Genomic DNA, 17302 nt, shown 5'->3' with positions numbered 1-17302 from the left:
CATTTGATTTTAACCTCCTCTGTCCAATTAACAAAATCTAGGTTGGAAAATAAATGGCAGACGCCTAAGCAAATTAATTATGTGTCCACCAAGCTGTTAGCCCGTGTGCAGAGAGCAGGGGCTGGCATTAAGAGCCGGGCACACACTGCCATATGGCCTGTGTGAGAGCGGACATCATTTGGAGGGTGCAGTGGTACACCCTTTAAATTCTCACAGATATTTATGTCTCGGCCATAATGGCTATATGACATATGCTGGGAAAATTCTGCAGAATTAGTCCAATATAAATGTTTTGATGACTGTTGTTTGGATGACGGGTGCTTTATTTTGATCCATCTGTGATCTCTTGGGCCATTTTTTGCTTTCAGTCGGAAGCTTAATTCTACTGCGAGATGGATTTATGTAGAAAATTACTTCTGCACGCTGCTCTAAATAAAAGCTTTTGTTCCCTGGAACTCGGCAAACTACTGTTGCAGCAAGAATTATTAAAGGGACACTCACTCAAATTCACCCATTTCTGCTTGTGAAAAGAACCTTTTTTTGTGTGTCTTCATGATGCCGTATTGATGGCAGTATGATTACCTTGGCTAGGCATTTATAATAACTTAAAAAAAAAAAAACCCTTACGTATCACAAAGTAGAGATGGAGGATATGAATTGACTGGGAGGAATGGACCTAAAAAGATGCCTATGAGTTGCATTATGGGATATGTAGGATCCAGCATTTTTGGAGATTTACCCAAAGCCTGTAACCAAAGACTCAAACCCAGAGTATCTCTGCTCTGCACTTACAATTTGACCCTTAATTTGATCCATATGAAGTGTTTGCCATACATTTTAAATGCAAGCCCCTATCTCATGAAGACCGTCGTCTGCACCAGCTAAATCAGACCTCATCATTGCAATGCAACTTTAAACTACAGAACATGAGCAACATGGCCACCTAGGGGTAGCACAGAAAACCACAAACATCTGGTCTCATTTTAAGGGCAGCAATAACCCAAATCCTACGCCATAACGGGATTGTGACATTAGATTATTGACACAATAATCATAATTAACATAAATTATGATGTTATTATACCAGCAGACATCTAATCCACAGGGATCTAGTGACTGCACATTAAGTATATCTGACAACAGCAGGCTGCATTATAATCCTATTCAGTTTTTCAACTGCAGTTGTTGCGTTCCCAGCACCAGTTCTCACAGTGCATTACCACTGTGAAGCTTAATACTTTGATATAACTGCATATACTTATGCACTGAAAATTCTCCTTGATATGGCACACAGTATGAAACCAACAGAAGTTTAAGGTGAAGTAAATGGAACAAAATCAACATGACCTCATGTGACTTGTGCCTACCATACTGTGTTTCAAAAGACTGCTCACATCTAAAGACATTGAGCTCTTGGTGAGAGGGTAGCCAGTGTCAAATAAAGAGTATATGGTAAGGAGATATGAGAGAATAATAGTAAGCAATTTTAAATCCCAGTGGCTTTCTTTAGTTTCTTTAAAAAAAAAAAAATAAACGTTTCATGGTTATTTTAAATGCTAATCAAAAGTCCTTTCAAAAGAATAATCTGATTTTTGAACTGATCTGGAAGGACTTCATCCTACAGAAGCTTATAAGAAATGTGCAAAAGGCTCATCATTTGATTTATTCATTAAAGTGCATCTTATCATACAGGAATCACATAAAAGTTCAAAAGGTGTGTCTTGTAAGATTAGATATTCCTGTCTATTTAAAATTGTAAAGTCTTGAAAGAATTTTAAAACACGTTCAACTCTCTCTTTTTAAAAAATAAAACATATTTACATTAACAGTCCTCTTTCCGTACCTTCATAGTATACGAAGGGGGTGACGGTCTACACAAAGCTGTAGACTTTGCCATGATAAGAGATCTGGTAGAGTTGTATGGTTACTATTTTTAACAACCAGATTTATTTTGAGATTAGTGGCAATGTTCACATAACTTCAGTACAATGTTTCTCCTGCTTTGGTGAATATTGATGCACTTAAGTGTTGCACATACAGCTAAGGTAATGAGTTTGTGCTACCTGACTTAATAGAAGCCTGTGCATTCATGTTATTTCTGGCCATTTCATATTTATTTTTATTATAGACCTGATGATATTCCTGGTTAAAATGTAACTAATAAATTCATTCAAGAATAGAAATTTGGTGGAGCAGTGAATACTGATGTTACCCATCTAATTTATTTGCACTGATCTTACTACACCTCACACACTGGTGTCACGATGCTAATGTACATTTGTACTAGTTTCTGTGACAGAGGAACCAAAGGATCGCCTTAGGTTTGTCTTAGGTAACACAAACATACAAAAAATACTGTTACATAGCTACATAGCAAACTAAACACAGAACTGAATTTAATAGATCAACACATACACATTGTACAGTAAATGATCAACATGCTGGTAGTGCCTGCTTTACTTTAGCAAAAACTGTCCCGAAATCACTTGAAAAGTCATGTGGTCTAAGTAATTAATATTACTGATAAACATGTGCCATCTGTTGCCAAGTTTCAAACACATTAAATCCTTTTAGCTTTTATTCACTGTAGTCAAATCACAGCAGGTTATTAGGGACAACCTCATGATTTCTTCATGGGTAAAGCAGCACAGACCCAGGGATCAAATTACTGCTGACATTTTATGACCATGAGGCTGTGGACACGGAGTCAGGCCTCAGTGACAGGAGGGTATAAGCACAGGAAAGGGATCTTTTGTTCAAGAGGCAGGTGTAATTTTTTTGTGTGTGATTATGTAAAAAAGTGGCTGCTAGTTTCCATAACATCATCAGCTACATACACTGAAAGGTTCACACAGTCACGGTGTGTTGATGTTAATCTAGAGGTCGAAGGGGGGGAGGCTCATCACGGCCCTCTTGTTTGCCTAGCAGAACAGAGCACCTTCATCCCTACCAACAGCACAATTTCATGCCAAGTAGCTTGGAACGTTAACTATTAACTCTGAGGCTACAATTAAAAGCATTTCATCAGATAATGATTCCTCCACCACATTAAATGCAGGCACAGCCCTGTTGGCTACGACAGCTGGAAATGGCTTTAAGTTCAGTATTTATGGTGCACAATTTGCAGAGCACACAGAGACATGTTTTAAGCGTGGAATGCCATCATTTGTCCAGGTACCATCATGCTACTCCAAATATTTAAAGGAAAGATACCGCAGCCTCCTCACCGGGTGTATTGGTTATGCAGCTAATATTTGGAGTACATCAAATGTTTAGTATCCACAATGATGAAATTCATTGTTGTGTGATTATTAGACAGTTAGATTCAATAATTTAGGTAAACTCAGTAATTTACTTGCATTTTGACTTCTTACAAGATGGTTCACATTATAACATTCAAGGTTTTGCCTGTTCGCTACAGAACAGCTCACATTCTACCAAAGAAAAAAGCCCAGAACTGTGATTAAAAACACTTTTGAAGTAGGGTTTCATTTACTCAACAACAAATACAAAATACTTTTAGTTAAATAAATGACCAGTCTTATAACATTCTGTTAAGTAAGACCCTTAAAAAAGACTCATTAGTATGACTATATGCAGACCAATCATGCTTACACGCAACATCTCCCACTCAAAAACCTCACACTATAGCAGGAAATCCCAGAGTACATAAGTAAAAATACCAACACTCTTCAAAGATCATGAATCATTTTGAACTCTCTGTTATTTCCATCCTGTAAAAGCAGAAGTCGTTTTTAAAAACAAAGACAGGTTTATTTCTTTAACTGAGCCATTTTTTTCCTTGCATCACTCATGTTACAGGGGAATCCAAAACACTAAATATCACATTAAAAGTGGATTTTTCTTTCAGTCTGATGTACTTTGTCTCCCCCAAGTGGTTCACAGCAGTGCTTCATTTTCTTGTAATGTTATAAATAAATATGTAGATTAAACTATGATCAAATTCATGTCATTTAACTATTAATTATATTAAAAAAAAATTTTTTTGGTAACAGTTTCCATGTTGCAAGCAGCCTTTAGATATTTCACATTTTTAACTACTTTTGCTGTATCAACAATGTATGTACAGCACTTGTTTTATTATTTAAACAATTAAGCTGTGACATTTCTTGCTGTATCACTAACATGATTATCTTTACACATGCTTATATCTTTTCGTGGAATTGTTTCATGAAAGTCATGATTACTACACCTTTGAGAAGTTAAAATATCTGAATGGTAATTCTAAGAATTCGTTTCCCCTTTTTGTTTAACTGTACGTTTATAGCTATGGACAGGGACAGTAGAGAGTAGACAGGGCAGGAGGGAGAAAGCAGGGGGGAGTGATCTGGTACGGACTCAAACCCTGTAGCATTTCAGTATATGGGCAGCCTGTTCAAAAACGTGTGCTATAATGGCATCTCCAGATTACCTGCATAAGGAAGCTCAAGCCCAATACATGTGCAGAAGATTACCGTTACACATTATGAGTCACCAAACATACTCAAGAGTGCATCATACACAGCAAGGGTACTAAAGTAACAACTGGTGAAACTTAAATACATAAAATAGAGGTGTCAGTATAAATGAAACCACTGAAAACATACATACCTACATACATATCATATGTGGAGTTAGAGTCAGGCTGATATTTTTTTATTTTTTTTTTAAGATAAAAAGCAGAAAATAGCAGGCTAAGAATTGCTAGATAATATTAATAATCCAGGTTAGGCTAGGGGGTGTTTTTCTTTCTGTCTTTTTTCCAGGAAAGGAACAGATTCAGACAAGCTTACACGTGGATGGAGTGGAGCAGAAGATCCCCAGGGGGAAATGGCAGGACTTCCACGTCGCTACCCAGAAGAAGAGAGTCATAAGAATACTTGTTTTTGTTGTGGTATAAAACTGTATTGCCCGCTTACAGGGGTATCCTTTTTGTGAAGCAGCCTGCTGGTTCACATCCAGGTCCAGCGCACTGTAACTTGTAATTTCAACTGCTAAAATGAATGAAAAATGGAATTAAAAGCAGTTGTAAATGAAAGGAAAAAAGTGAACCTGTTGGGGTTGCAATGACCAGGAAGTATTTGTTGTCAAGTTGATGTAGTTCCATGTCATAGCAGAAGGTGACACTACTAGAGCCAAAGATATGATGTAAGGGTAGACAAAAAAAAATGTAGAAGAACTAGAATATGAGGGAATGGGATTGTTGTTGGTGCTAGCTAAGAGGATGTAATAAAAGCAGGAAGCAGAGATGAGAAAGGACTGGTTGTTGAGAAATAAGTAGAGAAAGAAAAGAGGGGTGAGTAAAAATGTTGAAAGCGGATTATAGAGTAGGATAAAGGTGGTGGCTGAGCAGGTGTTTTCCCCAAGTGCATTTGAGTGCAATTCGTTTTGGTGCTGAGGAGCATGGCAATAAATGTTGCATTCATGGGGATCCCGGAAAATTTTTTAAGCATTTTATATAAGTTTGCGTACACGGTCTCTGCATTAACAGCTTTAAAACGACACAGGACGTCACATTTTTATAAGTATTCAAGCTGACACTGAACTTTTGTCATTTGAAGGCTGAAGTTGTAGCTTAGCAGCCACGTAACACAGCTACACGGCTAGCAACACGATTACAGTCACGTGGCATGAATAGCAGTTTGGCATGCAATCTCATTTCTGTCAGTTTTTACAAAAATAAATCTCAGTCCATTACGCTGAAATGAGAAAATTACTGCAAAAAAAATCTTATAAGACTTCACTAAAAGCTTCACTAAGAGGGAGTCCTAATTGGACTTCTTTTTTCTTTCTGGCTCCTAGATAGTTATGAACTCACCTGAATGGTTGTGATGCCAAAGGCAAGTGGTATCACAATGCTGTATGAGACCTTATGTTTTTGGCCAGGATTATTTAGAGATTCACTTGTTCCCATACATTACAAAAAGAATTTCTAATCCAACAGTTGAAAACAGTCCTCAAATGTTATCTCACATCCAAAACTAGGAGTAAAAGGTAAGAACGTATCCCTGTGTTGGTGTTGTTCCTGGATCATTAAAGCTGACGTTGGTACGGGTTCAAAAGATTTAACTGGTTTTCCCTCCGAGTGGTTTTACTGTACTTTAGTTAACTGGATTCTATGTATTCCGTAAAGCTTTTAACTGTATTTTATTATTATTATTATAATTTTTTAGTAATGTCTTAATGTGTTCTTTTTCACAGTGAGCATGCCTGCGCTGCAGATCAAACTGCACCAATGAGAACAAATCAAATGATTTAAGCAGAGAAACAGAAAACAAAATAACACCAAATTTTGTCAATACATTAATTCTCAAGCTTCTTTGGGCTGCTCCCTTTAGGGATCGCCACAGTGCATCATCGGCCTTCAGCTCACTCCATCCCTAACATCTACTTCTAATAAATCAACCCCTCTGCATGTCCTCATTCACTATATTCATGTATCTCCTTCCTTTGATATCGTTCCCATTTCCTCCTGCCTGGGAGCTACATCTTCAGCATCCTTGTCAATACATTTAATAACTGTACTTTTTAAAAGGAGTCTTAAACCTTTATGGATGTTTGGTACCAGCAGATTGCCGTTAATCCAATGATTAGCACTAAAATTTTACAAAACATTTGATCACAATAAAGTTTTAACAAACCAGTCCCATAGTTTTAGTGGAAAGAGAGGACACAGAAAAGGCACAGTTACAGCAGATTCTTTCTTCTTGTTCTGTTTCATGATTTAACCCTCTACAAATAACAGCCAAAAACAGAATGACTGACTAGGGTTTTTTCCATCTATTCAATATTTGGGTTTCCTTTCTCCTAACACACTGTACAGTTCAAAATATGTACTCTATATTCAACTCTTCTAATACATTTGACTAATTTCCAGTTAGTGTAGAAGTCTTCCGAAGCACCTCCCGTTAAACCTTCGTCCAGCTCTTCAAGATGCTCCGCGCTGCGTCGAGAGTACTATCTTGCTGTTAAGAGAAACGGAGGAAAAATAAAAACTGCACCTCAGCCAAGATTCATCTTCACTGGATAATTTTAGAGGTACTGTGTTTATTGACACTTTGTGTGTTTACCTTAATGAAGCAAAGGCGAATATATTTCTCAAAGTCTTTCGTAGACTCTTCTCCAACAAATGCAGTAACTGGAATGGCTGCTAGTTTCTGTGTAAAATATATATTTCCATTTAAAAAAACAAACAAAAAAACAACAACATTTTAAAAACATGTTGCTTCCAATATAGTAGAATGAAGAAATATTTACCTTTTCTTTAATCATCCACTTCACAAACTTGTAGTCATAGGCTTCATCCTCATCCATATGTGAAAGGTCCTGATCTATAATGAACACAGAGAGGGGGGATATTCATTTTAAGGGTAAGGAACAGTCTCACTGACCAGTCGTTAGGTCAGCAGATCCTTACTGGGTTATTTTTGAGGTGTTGCTGCAGCTTGGGGGTTTTTCCAGCCTATTTCTTATGAAAATTACATTTAATGAATAATATATTTATACTCAAGTCTCACTTAACTGATTGCAGGTGATCAAGTACACACAAAACATGTTGTAATACTCTCCAACCACTGTACCTGTCTGGCCTTACCAACTATGCCTACCGGCTAATTCATGGGATGGCGTTTGGGCTGGTTTTGTCACACAGGCATGGGAATCTGTTCGATCTAGTATTCATAAGTTATCCACATGATGGTCTACATATGCAGGGTTCATACGCATTTTACAGGGTCAAATTCAAGCAATTTTTAAGCACTTTCAATGTCCATTTTCAAGCTTTTCCAGCACATTACCAAAAAAAGAATGCATGTTTAACTTAGCATCACCTCAGTAAGGCCATGTAAAAATTAAAACTAAAATTGTTATTTAAAAATGTCCTTTGTTCCCGTTTGTTAAAACATAGAAAAATGCACCACCAGGGAAAGTTGGTAGCACAAAAAAAGTGGCTATTCTTTGTGCCCATATGGATCAGTCCCTCTTATTACATTATTTCCTTAAGCCTTAAGTTGGTTAATTAAGTATCGGACTAATGTTTAAACCTTTTACTTGAGTGAACTCACATTACTGTTACTACTAAGTAATGTTAGCTAAATTCACAGCATATTCCATAAATCACCATGCCATAACTAACTGCCATAACAGCGCTGACGTACTGCATCACACTCAGTGCATTTCAATCATTTCTCCAGCAAGTTTGATAGCTAGCAAAATAATAGTAATAGTTTTGAAAATTTGCATGTGTTATGTACACATTCTCAAAAATTATTTACTAGGACTCACCTATCATGTGACTCGAGAGCGCAAACTCCGCCATTGTCGTTTCCATCAAACACTCATTTAAACAGCAATCTCCAGGCACGTTAGCGCACTCATCCCCGACTGTCCGGGGGAGGGGCGCGGTCACACATTTTTTTTTTTTTTTTTTTTTTTCTTTTTCGCCTGTCCCGTTTGGCTCTTTTGCCATCAGAATTGTTGTCTAAAGGCAAAGAAAGATACCCAACACATTGAAACAGACTGACATGGAGAGGTGCTAGGCGGCCCAGGCGGAGAAATTTTGCTTTTAGACTTTGCGACTTATTTTATTTCTCTATCTGATAAGAAAACTATTCGGTCAGATAGTTTTTTGTGGTAAATGAAATACAGTTTCAAGTACTTTTAAGCACCACATCTGAAATTCAAGCACTTTTCAAACCTTGAAAAGACAACATTAAAATTCAAGCATTTTCCAGGGTTTCAAGCACCCGTCGAACCCTGCATATGCATACTTTATCAAACTTGCATTAATAGATTTTCTGGTCACTTGGGGACACCAAAAAACAAACGGTGTACATGACATTCGTTGTGTGAAGTTTCGTTTGAGTCACTCACTGAGCTCACTGCATATTAAAAACTCCTTTGGGGGAAGATATTTTTTAGGGTTAATGATGTAACTGTCTTTGTTACATCATTTTGCACAACACTGGTCACTATATTCTTCATTTCTGGTTAATACTTGTACAGCTGCTGTTATTGTGTATATATTTATTTATATTTAGATTTCTTCATACATTCTTATATAGTTCTATATTGTGTATTTTGTTGTACAGTTATTTTATTTTCAACTTTAATTTATATATTTTATCTTATTCTCCCAGTTAAATTTACCCTTCATTCTAATTTGTGTTGTACAGTTATTTCATTTTTAACCTTAATTTATATTTTATTCCTTCCTAGTTAAATTTACCCTTTTTAATTTTTCATATTTATTTCCTATCTTATTCATAGCCTTTCCTTTTTTGTTTTCTTTAGGTCACGAGCAGTTGTCCAAGGATTTCACTACATATCGTACTGTGTATGACTGTGTACGTGACAAATAAAATTTGAATTTGAATCAATAGCAACCGTCAGTTGAGATTACTTTCTTTTTTGAGTTAAAGGAAATGGTAAATGGACTGGTTCTTATAAGGCACTTTTCTGCTCTGCCTGGATACTCAAAGTACTTTATACAACTAGCCTCATTTACCCATCCACACCTATTCATACAGACACTGTTTCCTATAGAGGTTCTTTATATCTAAAATTCACATGTTTGGCATACAGACTGGCGCAGCCAGGAATTGAAGCACCATCCTTCCAGTTAGCAGAAGAACTGCTCTACCTCCTGAGCTACAGCCACCCCAAAGCACACAGTATAAATATGAAAACAGAAAATTGTTAACTAGACCCAGCTGAAGTTAGAACACAACACCAAACTGTAAGAAACACAAGTCACATATAACTAAGTGTTTTGCGATGTCAGTTTAAAATTGCAGTAACTCACTAAGAGCTGTGACATCCACGAGCATGAAGTAGCCTCCCTCTGGGATTACGGGAGTCATGCCAGCCTCCTCCACAATGGCAGCCAGGCGGTCCCTCTTTCCTTCAAGTTCATCTGCCAGTGAAGTGAAATAACACTCAGGCTGATCCATCAGCTCATAGTTTAGGAGTAAACCTTGTGCCACTGCCTCCTGACAAGAAAAACAACTTTAGAACTGAAGTACAATCAAGAGCCAGCATAACTGGGATGTTTGGTGGACTCGCCTGCAGAGGTGTGGGACAGGTGTACAGGGAATTCTGCATGACTGTCTGAAGATGCTTCATCAAGTGCTCAGGTCCAATAGACCAACCAAGCTAGAAGATACAAATGTCACAACAAGGTCAGATTAGTGATTAAATAAGTCATCGTTAAATAATAACATGGCTTAACACGACTTACCTTCCATCCAGTCACACTAAACGTCTTTCCTGCACTGCCAATAGTAACAGTTCTATCCCACATTCCAGGCAGAGTTGCTGCAGAGACAAAACAATGTTGAAATGTCAAATACAAAGTAAAAAGTAATTATGTGCTTCAACAATTTGGTTCACAGTCATAAAGGTAGAATTAATAATTTAAAAACACATAGGAGCAGGCGCCAGTTTGTGAAAAACGTCATTTTGATGCACAATCTTGATTACATTCTCCGAGCTGGACATGGCCGTCGCTCCTAACTACATTTCATGTTTGTAGTTGGAGAAATGCCTGTTGACCAATACACATACCAATTTTGACATGCTGGTGTCCCCTGTAGACGAGCCACTCATAAACCTCATCACTGAAGCACAGAGTGTCATGTTTAATGCAGAGGTCTGCGATCATCTGCAGCTCGTCTTTGGTGAAAACCTGCAGGAAGAAGACAGGAACGAACTGGTCAGAGCAACGGTCATCGTCTCAGTGGCTTTTTCAAACACAGTGACAGATAACTTAGCTGTGTGCTTACCTTTCCAATGGGATTGTTGGGAGTGTTGATGATGATGGCCTTTGTCTTAGAGTTGAATTTACCTGCGAGCTCATCTGGGTCCAGAAACCAGTCAGCGCTTGTGATCGTCTTCTTTCCAGACTTCTGAAATGTTGATTTGTGTTAAAGGTACTGACATCTGCTAACATCCTCAGGCCGGAGCAGCAGGTAGACAGTGCTCCATGCACTGAATTCAGATGAACTCTTTACAGCACAGCACATCTTTCTAACAGTGAATTTTCTCTTTTCTCATGTTAATAGTTTAATTATATGTTGTACAGAATAGGTTATATTCTTTTTTGCAGGTTGTTTTAAGTTGTATTTGGGGATGCAAACGAAACACATGGCCATACTTACAACTCTTAGCGGTATCAACACAGGCTTGCCCCCGGCCATACGAACCATAGGTACATAACAATCAAAGAAAGGTTCAATAATGATGACCTGGAAGAAGGGAAATTACACAGTGAATGCGCTGGGAGAACATTTATGGATGTAAATATGAACGTTTGTGAATATGAAGCAAGGGAGCGAAGTCCTCACCTCATCTCCTTCTTCCACTAGAGCTTGGATGGCGCTAAATAAGGAACCATAACCACCAACCGTGACCAGAATTTCTTTTAAGGGATCAATCTGACGTCCATAGGCCTTCCCATACACCTGAGAGAGGGCCTTCACCAATGATGGATGCCCCTTTTCAATAAACACAGAGCATAAGTGAAAGAACAGAAAAACCATAATAATGCAGTATTCATTAAGATGGTATGGGAGTTTTAACACACGAAACTCTGCAGATTGTGGTCCACAAAGACATACAAAGCCTCTGGTGTACTGGTTCATCCTGTCAACTGATGCGGCCTTCGCTAGCGCCTCCTTGACATAAGAAGGTGGAGGAATGTCTGGAAAGCCCTGGCCCAGGTTAACAACAGATGGGTCGGCTGCCAGTGCCGTGAAAGCCACCCTAAAGTAACACAGGAATAAAGCTTCACTAGAAACAACAGAAATTAGTACATATTTCTGACCAACGGGCAAACAAAGGGCATATTTTCATATTTGAAAGTGGTACAAAAGTGGTCTGTTAACAGAACTCCTGCCGTCTCTTACAAAGACATACGAATGCTTTACTCACCAGACGTTCTTGTCCAGTCCTTCAATTCTTTTGGCATGTGTGTGCCGTGACATCATTACGTGCTGCAACAAAATACAAAACAGTATGACAGCTTCCACTACTTAATCATTTCCAGTCACCCAACATAGAAGAAATTGGGGTGGTGGTAAAATAATCGTTAACTAGTTGAATCTTGAGAAAACGTCAACGTTTCAGGACTTTGCTCGGTGGCTGTGTAGCTTCTCCAGTTATACATCTACAAACATCGCTAACAAATCAGTTCAATCAGTGCATCCTGCCGATTAAAAACCACATATCACATACCCTCTGTGGCTCAGTTCAAATCTTTTTAAAGTGCTGTTACCTGTGAAGTAGTAAATGTCTTTCTGCAGGTTACGTGAGCTGATCGACATGTAAACCTGGAGCAGTTCAGGACCTGTCGTGCAATGCTCATGCTGCACAAAAAGAAAGGCAATTAAAAGAAAGTGAGATAGTTTACTTCTGCTTTCCCAGTATAACCTGTAGCTTTGTGCAATACCTTTGCTGCTGTGACTATGACTTTGTGCTGAGTTAGATGCCTCCACATGGATGAACTGTGGTTTTATCGTTCTAGTAAAGGACACAGTCCTGCTTTTTTCTTTTTTAAACAAGACATCAGTTATGACCTACACCCCAAACTGAAGAATGTAGTCTGGCAAATTAACTGTTAAACGCTGTTTTTGCTTTGTGCCTTTTGGTGAATTTACTTTCATCAGATCACTTTAAAAAGAAAAAAATAACCTCAGGATTTCAATGCAAAGAAGTGCAGCCAAAAATGTGGCAAGACACAGATTTGATTATAAGATTAATTATCTGTAACTGGATCGGGCAATCTTCAAATGTGGTAACAACTATTAATGCACTCAATGTAATACTTTTTAAATTTGTAACAGGAGAATTATTCTTTAACAAATCAATTCAATACATTCATGACAAAATTAATAAAAGGACAATTTTAAAAACACTTGCTCTTTTGCATTTGTTTCCTACACATTAAGTTTAGCAAGACATCTGCGTGGTTATCTCGGATCTTTACATTCTTCTTAAAGTTCATTTTCAAACTTTCAACTTAGGGCTTTGATATTTTTTTGCACTATGGTCAATACATAGCAATAAAAAAAAAACTAACTGCCTACAGCTGCAACAGTAGGTGGCGCAGATGTTCTTCACTTCAGCCCACTGTCCCATCACGGGTACTGCTGGGCAATACCGGGGAGATATTATCCGGTAGGGAGACACTGAAAAGCCATGACCCGGTTTCACCTGCTGATTTTCCCTCAGTCGGTTTATGCAGCTCTGCTGGCTGACATAAACGTGGAGGTTCTCAGTGAAACATCTGAGTCATGTGCTATCGTGGGCTGCAGATGAATACACAGCACCAGCTAGCTGAGGCTAACGGTAGCAAAAATGCTGATTTAGGGATTAGCTGCTCCGTTAGCTTCGCCTTGCTATATAACCCTCTGCTGACAACCAATGCTATCAGTCCTTCTTCACACATCACATACCATGCAGTCGTAGACGTTAAGGCACTGGCTCTGCAATCAGAACTTACTTAACACTCACAAACAGGTCCAGCGGTCAGGAGGAGGAGGAGACGTCACTGCTGCTGCGTTTAAAGCTACCGGAAATTTGCGAGTTTTAACTCTTAGCGACACTTAGTGATATGAGTAAATGGCTCGACTCATGAGGAAAAGCAATACACACTTTATTTAATTTTTAGAAATCCAACGAAAGTCACTTAACACTTAACAGCATGAGGACCGTTAAAACTCCTAAGTTCACGTTTCGTCTTCAATTATTTGTTTACGTAACGGACGTGAAGGCAGCACTGTACTACCACACAGGCCTGTGAGGTGACGTTTGTGTCACGTGTGGGGTAACAAATAATGATTTCACCTAAGTAGTCTTTGCGGTCACTTTTTTTACTCTGTCCATTAGTTCATTATTAAATGAGTCGGCATCTATAAGCCAGCTGATGCTGTTAATGTCACGTTTAACAAAACAGCCACCACATCCAACTAAACAGTCCTGGGTGGATTGTTTATGAGTCTGTGCCAAGACTGACACCGTGGCAATGTGTAACAAGACATGCAGGGTTGTATTTGGAAACAAGGTTATCGAACATTTCTGGGTGAATTGGACAATACATGCAATTTGGGGCTACATGTCAGCCAGTGGTCTTCTGGATCTTGTCAAAATTGTCGGCATTTTGAGCATCGACCATGCAGTACTATCTGGAAAGCATCTGATTGGCAGTAGTTTAATTTGTTCCTTATGAAAATGGTCCCAAACACACTGCCAATGCACTAAAAGCATACATAGATAGAAAACCATACAACTGAAGACAATCAGGCATGGGTTGGCCACCCTGGATCCAGGACCTCACATTATTGAAGCAGTCTATGATCATCTGGACAGAAAGTGGAACAAAATGTAGCTAACATCTAAACAAGAGCTCTGAATGTCCTGCAAGATGCCTGGAGAACTATTCCTGAGGAAATTACCGGAAAGCTTGTCTAAGAGGTCAGGCTATGATGAAGAATAAACGTGGTCATACCATATATAGACTTTTAAGCTCATTAAATTTGTACAAATGCAGTTTTTTGCCTTACATTCTGTATTTCTTTGTATGTTTGCAGATGTTCAACTAAACCTGTGCACCTATTTTACATTTTCCTAGGAAAATATAAAGAAATGAGGGCTGTAATACTTTAATTCTGTAAATTTTAGTAAATGAGTGTTTATTTACTGCTGTTATTATTTGGAAAAACAACATTATTTTCTATATTTTATATTAAATCAAGGTAGGAAAACACAGAGGAATATGGGATGCCTTGCCAGAGCTTTTCTCTGGCTTATCCCTATTGAATTTTCAATCATATGTCCGTAGGGATATTTGAAGACATTAAATATCTGACCGCCTTTCTGAGAAACCTGCCAAGAAAGCACTTTCAACAGCACGTTGCCTTCAGATCAGATTTTTATTGCTTTATATGATTTTTACAGTTACAGTAAACTTTGTGTTACATCACTCTTAAATCTCAACCCCACTGATTTTCATGGATTTATTTCCAACTATTTCTTTCATAATAAACCCATAGACTGAGTTGTCTTCAAATGGATTACATTTAATCAGGAATACATAACCAAATTATCAAAAGAAAGATGTGCAAATATATTTCCATTTTTTTATTCCTTCATTGCATTTTGAATAAATTCTGCCAATTCAAATTTCAAAATACAAAAAGTTTGTGTAGAACTAAATATGCTAAATGACCTCATTAAAAATGTAGTAACTTTTTTCCCCAGATTTAAATAAATTCCAAATTTGCAATATTTTTTATTTAGCAACCAAACTCCTTTGTACAAGGGTAAGGTTGTCTGAGCTGTATGCTTCCATGGAAACAGCTTTCAGATGAAATGTGGACGTGGATTAGATCAAATCATCAGGTAAATAAACTTGCAGCCTTTGTTCACCCAAATATGGCTGTGCTTCAAGTTTCCAATACAGCAATTCTTGCTAAGTAGCAGTGGGAGAGTGGGAAAGGTGGCACCAGAAATAAGTCAAAGTGATAAAAGTCGTAATGTTATTCTAACCAAAGAGGGGCTTTCTCGACTTTAAATCATGGCTACACTGAATGTTTCTAAGGGGACACTGCATAGAGCTGAAAAACAAATCAAATGTTAGGACACCATCACAACATCACTATATTAAGCTTTGTTCCCAGAGAAAGAGAGAAAAGAAACTTCATCACAGATGTAATTTTATAAAATAAAGAACAGAAAGTTCCAACCATAAAAGCTCCTGTCAAAAAAGATCTATAGAGGTCCTAAAGCATTAGTGTCAATACACAAGGACTGGAAGAAGGCCAAGCACTTTAGAGAAACCAACATTTCACAGTGGATGATGAAAAAGCGTCATATTGGTTATGTGGATATGCAAACAGTACTCTCACTGATATAAACTACACAAAACACCTCAAGTAATGAAAATTAAAACTATTCTGAGCTATGTATTCCCTCGTGATAAATGATCTATCTCATAGATCATGCCAGTTGTTTTACACTGCATTAACTGGACCTAAACTGAGAAGAGTATGTGCTTGAAAATACAAAACAATTAAAATATTACTGGTGTATACTGGTTTGGAAGCTGCAAAGTGATTCACTAAGTGAATAGATTAGCCTTCAAGAAGATGGTATCAGGTAGCATCTGCTCTTTAAGTTCTCTACAAGATGCAGTGGAAGTGCTGCTGGACTAAAATTGATGGCAGTGGGAAGTACGAGGCGATGTCTTAATGGCACTCTAATATTTTACATTATAGTAACAGCTCACTTGAACTGCACTATCAGTCTGTGCAGCAGGAAACAGAGGCAGTATTTGTAATACTTGTTAGTTGATGTCTGCAACAGCCACAAAAGCTAACAGTGTTCAAAACAACTTAAAAGCTTTCCTGCAAGATAACAGAAGTATAGCACAAAGAGTCTCTAATTCCTAAAGTGGAATTCAGTGGTGGAAGCTACAGAACTTTTAAATACTTTCACTAATCTGTGTCTTACTTAATTGCTTTTCAAATGCAAACTGGTTCATTTTTACACTGCTTTTACATAATGGGGATCCGTTGTGCTCATTTCCTCAAATTCATGTTTTTGTTCTTGGAGTCCTCTTGTTACGACCTCAGCTCACTGGGAGGAGGGGAGGAGGAGTGACTTTAAATAACAGAATGAAAAGGGTTAGAGTTAAGTACTTTATTTGGGTTTTGTAGGGAGGTGGTGGAGGCGGTGCAGTGCAGTGGAATAAAACGGTAAACAACAAAGGCATGGGTCAGACTTTTTATTTTAAATCACAGCTGCCCTGATTAACAGCACGTTACCAGGCACCAGACCAATGAAACTGGCAGCAGGTATAATTCATAAGGAGCAGACAGGTGAGGAAGGCAGGATGATGGGCATATGCAAGCACCAGTCAGGAGCATGGGCCTGCACGTATTAGTTAGCATAAAAATACTGTTAAATTATTCAAGGGCAACAGAGTAAAGCAACCGCGGGCTGTTACACGGCTGCATGACTCAGAGTTCCTCAGTTCACCCTGTGCCTGAAAAGAGCTGTTTTAACTCCTCTCACTTTAAGTCTACCGTCCCTTTTAGCCTACGGCATGAATAGCAATTTGGTTCCTGATCTGATGTCCTACAAAGAACCTCCCAAACAAAAAAAAATAAAAGAATCAATATGAGACTGCACTTTTAAAGTGAATCTCAAGGCAAATGATGAAACTGCTGCTGCTGTTCAGCTTGATTTTAGTGCAACAAGGTTAATTTAAACGTTCAACATTTTCTCATCAGTTGGGGGGGGGGGG

At 38.2% G+C, this 17302-nt stretch overlaps 1 protein-coding gene across 4 annotated transcripts; it reads right to left on the bottom strand.

Annotated features, from left to right (window-relative positions):
* Positions 1-6303: 6303 nt before the first annotated feature.
* Positions 6304-13592, bottom strand: LOC102313413 (kynurenine--oxoglutarate transaminase 3). Of its 4 annotated transcripts, none has more exons than XM_005919790.2 (14): positions 13499-13592; positions 12272-12362; positions 11929-11990; positions 11616-11760; positions 11343-11492; positions 11157-11243; positions 10782-10904; positions 10564-10684; positions 10238-10314; positions 10063-10152; positions 9803-9989; positions 7258-7331; positions 7071-7157; positions 6304-6965 (listed from the first exon to the last, which is right to left on the bottom strand). In XM_005919790.2, exons 2-14 carry the CDS (start codon positions 12359-12361, stop codon positions 6909-6911), a joined length of 1350 nt encoding a protein of 449 aa, XP_005919852.1. In that variant the 5' UTR covers position 12362; positions 13499-13592; the 3' UTR covers positions 6304-6908. The 4 variants fall into 4 exon arrangements, with proteins under 4 accessions (XP_005919852.1, XP_005919853.1, XP_042072118.1 ...); XM_005919791.3 differs by having other exon boundaries at positions 13452-13530; XM_042216184.1 differs by lacking the exon at positions 13499-13592 and adding an exon at positions 13083-13436.
* Positions 13593-17302: the final 3710 nt, after the last annotated feature.

The sequence above is a fragment of the Haplochromis burtoni genome, unplaced genomic scaffold (genome assembly GCF_018398535.1).
Source record: "Haplochromis burtoni strain Fernald_Lab_line unplaced genomic scaffold, NCSU_Asbu1 Contig_13, whole genome shotgun sequence".
Taxonomy (NCBI): Eukaryota; Metazoa; Chordata; class Actinopteri; order Cichliformes; family Cichlidae; genus Haplochromis; species Haplochromis burtoni.
The sequence above is the reverse complement of the archived record's forward strand: the minus strand, read 5'-3'. Positions and strand labels throughout refer to the sequence as shown.

Bases quoted from the DNA above. Each gene is read 5' to 3' on its own strand.
- LOC102313413 (XM_005919790.2), bottom strand. From the start codon at position 12,361: ATGAGCATTGCACGACAGGTCCTGAACTGCTCCAGGTTTACATGTCGA. The intron at 11,761-11,928 runs GTGAGTAAAGCA...GTGTTACTTTAG, and splicing joins GGACTGGACAAGAACGTCTG to GGTGGCTTTCACGGCACTGG. The intron at 11,493-11,615 runs GTATGTCTTTGT...TTTATTGAAAAG, and splicing joins ACCAGTACACCAGAGGCTTT to GGGCATCCATCATTGGTGAA.